This window comes from Pinus tabuliformis, chromosome 6, assembly GCF_031772625.1.
Source record: "Pinus tabuliformis cultivar Carrire ecotype Pingquan chromosome 6, CPIR1, whole genome shotgun sequence".
NCBI classification, from domain to species: Eukaryota; Viridiplantae; Streptophyta; class Pinopsida; order Pinales; family Pinaceae; genus Pinus; species Pinus tabuliformis.
In genome coordinates this window covers 1,271,176,539-1,271,181,642 of record NC_142292.1, presented here as the reverse complement: position 1 = coordinate 1,271,181,642, position 5,104 = coordinate 1,271,176,539, and the positions used below count along the sequence as shown (strand labels likewise).

Here is a 5,104-nt window from a genome sequence, read left to right as displayed (position 1 = left end):
CGCAATAGAGATGAAAAAATGGTTTATATATATATGTGTGTGTGTGTCACAAGAAAGGTATCGTTCCGAAGTCTTATTTTAAGAATGTCTCCATGCTCTGGACTTCTGTAGTTATCCAAAGCTCTCAACCTCTACCCTTGGTCAATCACAGTGAAGCTATAATTTTTGTCCTGATACTAATAAATTGGCCGTGTAGAGATTGAATAACACACTCGTGTGTGTGTGGGCAGGCATTGTGTATAATCCTGAAGAAAACCCAAGAGAAGTCATTTGAACATCAAGTTAAAATGCATGTATAAAAAATCGTTTCAATTTATATTTTGTCAAGGACAATGGAATGAGGACAGAAGATGGATACAGTGGATGGCAGCGTAAGGAACATAGAGGAAAAAATAAAAGGGGATATGACTGGACATCCTTGACCACTAGACATGGATTTTCTAACATTTCTGGGTAACATAGTCTATCAGGATCTTCTTGGGAGCTATCGTTTATTCCATGATCATTATTTCATGCTGTGAGTTTAGCATTTTGAAATATACCCTTGCAACATATATACCCTTTAATCAACTGTCCATATATATACCCTTTAAAAATCCACTGTTACTCAAACTCGTTCCTTTGGTGCAAACCCCATTCTTATGTATTGTTCCCTAATCAAAATTGATAAGAGTTCTTCGCTTTGCAACTAGAAAAGCAACCCACGCGAGCACATACACCCCAAATGAAATGATTTCCTATATCTCTATAAAACCAACTTAGTAACAAAATCAAAATACACTTTGCACAAACCTCTCTGTTTGTCAAAAAAAATCACATGCATGTACGAATTGTATCACAAATACATCAAAACATGAATCAACTGGAACAAATGTATACACGTTTTAAGCTTCATACCACATGTTTTGCTTCAATTGGAATTTATGAGAAATAAAATGTGAACTGCAAGCAACATTACAAAAATTTACTTCACGTCAAGATCTACCGCTGATTTGGAATACAAAAAAAAAGTAATGCTCAGCCTTGAATTCTTAAACAGCCGCCCAATGCAAAGTCTTAAAACACATAATTCAACAACATATAACTGAAATAAATGGATCAAAACCCTCCTATTAAAATTAACTGCATTGACTCTTCACTTCTTCTTCTTAGCTGCATCTCCTGCCTTGGTCTGCACAACCAAAAACCCCAGAATGCAATAAATTTAGATATGTGTGCTTTGTAGTTGTCATAGTGCAATAAACTGCATGCCTAAGACAACATTTACCTTCTTGACTCCACGTATTTTCTTTGCTCTGTTCTTCCTTTCCTTCATCTGCTTCCTTGATTTCTCCACCTTGGTTTCAAGCCCATTCTGCATAAAATACAAAGCATGTCCATTATCACCTTGTAGTTTAAAGGACGTTTATCAATTTGAGACAAAAATGTGGGAAGGGATGTGAAAATGGCACGTTTGAAAGCCTGAAAAATAGCAACGGACCCTCGAAAGTAAATCTAAGAAATATGAACAAGAATTTTTCTTGAACTAAGATAAAATAAATCTTTAAGACGTGAATAGAACTTTTGAACCTCGATGTATAATACACAGACACATCGAGGAGAGGCCACAAAACTAAACAGCATGAAAATTTTATATGAACCAGATCATTAGCATGGACAGTAAACACTTAAATCCACAGTCTCACACACACGCATTTACCTATGCTCAAGTATGTACGATGATAGAATTATCAATTGACAATTAAAAAATCTGTGTACAGAGACATTTAGACATTTAGCTAATAAACTAAGTTTAAACATGTACAAAGATGGAATTACCAATGTGCATGGAAAAAATATTAAATGAGGATAGGGGCAAAGAGGCCTCCTTAAAATATCAATATCATTATATAGGAATAAATTGGGATCCAGAACTTAATAACATGTATTATGAATGACAAGAAAGCAGCAAGAAAAGAGAATGACAGTGCATAAAACATGTAATCTAATTTTTATTTTTGACCAACCAATCTAAAGGTTAAATATAATTTTTCCATAGAAGAATACAACACAACATGATAAACATATCGGGATCTTAAGAAGATTATATGAAAATTTGTGATTTGGGAGAAAATAAGTAACTTGAAAATTTTATTAAAAAACATACTTTAGAATTTTGTTGTTCTTCCTATTAATGTACCATAAAATGATGTGGTAATCTACTTTGAGAATTTCAATGATTCTATAAAATAGAATTATGTTAATCTTCCTATTAATGTACCATAAAATGATGTGGTAACCTACTCTGAGAATTTCAATGATTGTATAAAATTCCTCTTGCGGATTTTATGTTCAAATTATCTAAAATTATGTTAATATTCCTATTCATGTACCATAAAAAGATGTGGTAACCTACTTTGAGAATTTCAATGATGGTATAAAATTTCTCTTGCGGATTTTAGGTTCAAATTATCTAAATCCTTGATGAGAATGGAATTCAATCACCTCGTACATTGATAAAAATACAGAATTACTCAGAAAAATGGTCAGCACGGGATATTAAAATTTAAAAAGGGATAAATTTTGTATTCATCAGAGTCCTGCCAATGACTTTTGGGTTCACTTGGGAGGAATATAGAGTGTTAAGCCATCCACCTGGATTCCAGGTTGCATTTTCTTATGTGGAACTAACCGAATGTCATGAATTTCAATGGGACGAGGCATGTACAAGTCCCAAACAATTTTAACAAAATAGCTACGCCTCCAACTAGCATTTAAGCTGAAGGAAATCCGCTCTATGCAGTGGAGCTTCTCAGGGATGAAACCTATTGTTAATTCTTCAAGGTTGATTCGTGGCAGGGACCATAATAGGCTTCTAATAATATTATTAGATGAGGACCATAAAATGTTGTGTTCAGAATCCCTATTCTTGATATAGTAAGGTATATTCAACTTAAAATATGGGATAAGCTGTGTATTCCACTAGGGTCTGTGGTTCCTGCCAATAGGTTTTTGGTTCACCGGTGGGGTATATGTAGTGTTCAGCCATCCACTAGGGTTCCAGGTTGCGTTTTTTATGGGACAAAACGTGCGCAAGTCCCAAATAATTTTAGCAAAATAGCTACGCTCAGAACTAGCACCTAAGCAAAGGGAGTCAGCTCTATGCAGTGGATCTCCTCGTGGGTGGAAGGTCTAAGGTTAATCCGCAAAGGTTGTTTCGTAGCAGGGGTCAGAATGTGAATCCAGCGAATCAATGATGTTGCTTTGACCTTGAAACTCTTGATATGGGACTGATAACCTAAAAGAATGAGAAACGAAAGACCGCCCATAATTAAATCACAGAAATGGATTAGCGGGCTTACCCTGATAAGCCTGTACTTAGGTTCATATTTCTTAGCGCACTCCACTGAGTCATAGATCAAACCAAAACCTGAGGATTTTCCACCTCCGAATTGGGTTCTAAACCCAAAAACAAATATTGACTGAGGATCCCTTACTTCATACAGCTTAGCAAGCTTCTCCTTCAGCTCAGCCTACAACAAATAAAACCGATATATCAATATCCAAGAATCTAGTAACTCCATTAGAGTTCAAACCACACCTAAACATCATCCCAACAAAGAAATCTGCATACCGAATACGATAAACAAACTGTTCATCGCAAAACCCACAGAACAGCTACAAGCGACCAGCTTACCTTGGATACATTAGGCCTTCCTGGGTGAAGGACATCAATAACCTGCCAAAGGCAAAAACACACATGGTGAAACTTAGTCTTCAGACATTCAATGGACCCCAAACCAACCCCTAAGTAACAGCTTCATCACAGAAAATAAAAACGGAGGTCGCCCAAAATACTTACAAACTGCTTCCTTGCCAGAAGCCTGTTAGTCATGAACTTGCGAGTTCTAACTGTAACAGCTTTAGCGTCCGCCATGGTTGATGCCGTTGAGCTTCCCCGTCTTCTTAAATATCTCGCCGCCTCGACTCTCTGCTGCACCTAGCCTAATGTGCTCTCAACCAAAAATGGAACAGCACACTGGCCTTGGTTTCACAATAAAGAGACAAAACCCTAAATCTCTCTTGCTGTTAATAGTTGAATTTTTTGTATCTTAGCCCTACCTTTGACTTCAAACTTTAGTAATGTCACACTAGGGTTTTCATAAACTTGGAGATGGTTTAAGCAAAAGCCCGGATGAGGGTTTGCAAAAGTCTTTTTCTTAATTATATCTATGCATTCACCTCGATCAAGTAGCAAAACTCTAGTCTTACTAGTGAAGGGTTTATAAAGCTTTTTCTTTAAATTTATGACTTAGTCATTTCAACCTAGTAAAATTTGGGAGCATGTGAAGGATGGACAAGACCGTCTATTACGGAAGAAAGAAAACCGTGAAAGGATGGGGAGGTGAAATAGAAAGTAAGGAAGTAATGTGGGAGTGGTACACAAGGAACTCTTAAGTTAAATGATTTTTTCTGTTTAAAGATGTTTTGATGGGGAAGGTAAGAAAGACTAAGGTAATAGGGGTGAAAAAAAAGGAGGTCAATATTTTTGAGACAAGTTTTGAGTAATGGACAAAGGATATGGTATTACAAATTTTAGTAGCAAAAATATGTTTAAATCTGGAGAATGCTTGTTTAAGGTAATTGTAAACTCAAGATATGAAGTTGGATCAATTAGGGTCAATAGTTACATACAAAATATGAAAGGTCATGCCGTCATAGGGAAGTTTATGGGAATTCAACCCTCAAAAAAGGCTCTAATCTGGTGGATAAACTTGAGATGGAAACCCAAAGGGCAAGTGGATCTAAAGCTAGGGTCCAAGGATTTCTTTAGTATCATTTTGTAATTGCTGAGAATAGAGAAAGTGTATGTAATGAAAGCTTGTACATCTTTACTTCTGCAAAATTATGTATGAGGATATAGGTGTAGAACTTTAGCCTTGAAAAGGAAGATTTCACAACAACTTCGATGTGGATTCAAATATACTCACTCCCTCAAGAATTCTAGGATCAATAAATGTTGTTGAGAATAGGAAATTTGGTAAGATGCTTTGTCAAAGGCTTCAAAATAACTAGAACGTGTAAATATACTACTTAAGTGGATTCTAAAAAGAGGATGGATTGG

The 5,104-nt window shown here is 35.9% G+C and overlaps 1 protein-coding gene across 1 annotated transcript; it reads right to left on the bottom strand.

The window, feature by feature from the left end:
- Nucleotides 1-830: 830 nt before the first annotated feature.
- Nucleotides 831-4,079, bottom strand: LOC149263287 (small ribosomal subunit protein eS24z). The gene is made up of 5 exons (XM_089426042.1): nt 3,842-4,079; nt 3,677-3,718; nt 3,342-3,512; nt 1,268-1,354; nt 831-1,171 (listed from the first exon to the last, which is right to left on the bottom strand). The coding sequence occupies exons 1-5, from the start codon at nt 3,914-3,916 to the stop codon at nt 1,136-1,138; spliced, it is 411 nt and encodes a 136-aa protein (XP_089282168.1). The 5' UTR covers nt 3,917-4,079; the 3' UTR covers nt 831-1,135.
- Between the last annotated feature and the right edge of the window lie 1,025 nt (nt 4,080-5,104).

Coding starts and splice junctions, on each gene's coding strand:
- LOC149263287 (XM_089426042.1), bottom strand. CDS start 3,916: ATGGCGGACGCTAAAGCTGTTACAGTTAGAACTCGCAAGTTCATGACT. Junction 1,355..3,341: donor CTAAGTACAGGCTTATCAGG/GTAAGCCCGCTA, acceptor TATTTTATGCAG/AATGGGCTTGAAACCAAGGT. Junction 1,172..1,267: donor AAATACGTGGAGTCAAGAAG/GTAAATGTTGTC, acceptor TTGGTTGTGCAG/ACCAAGGCAGGAGATGCAGC.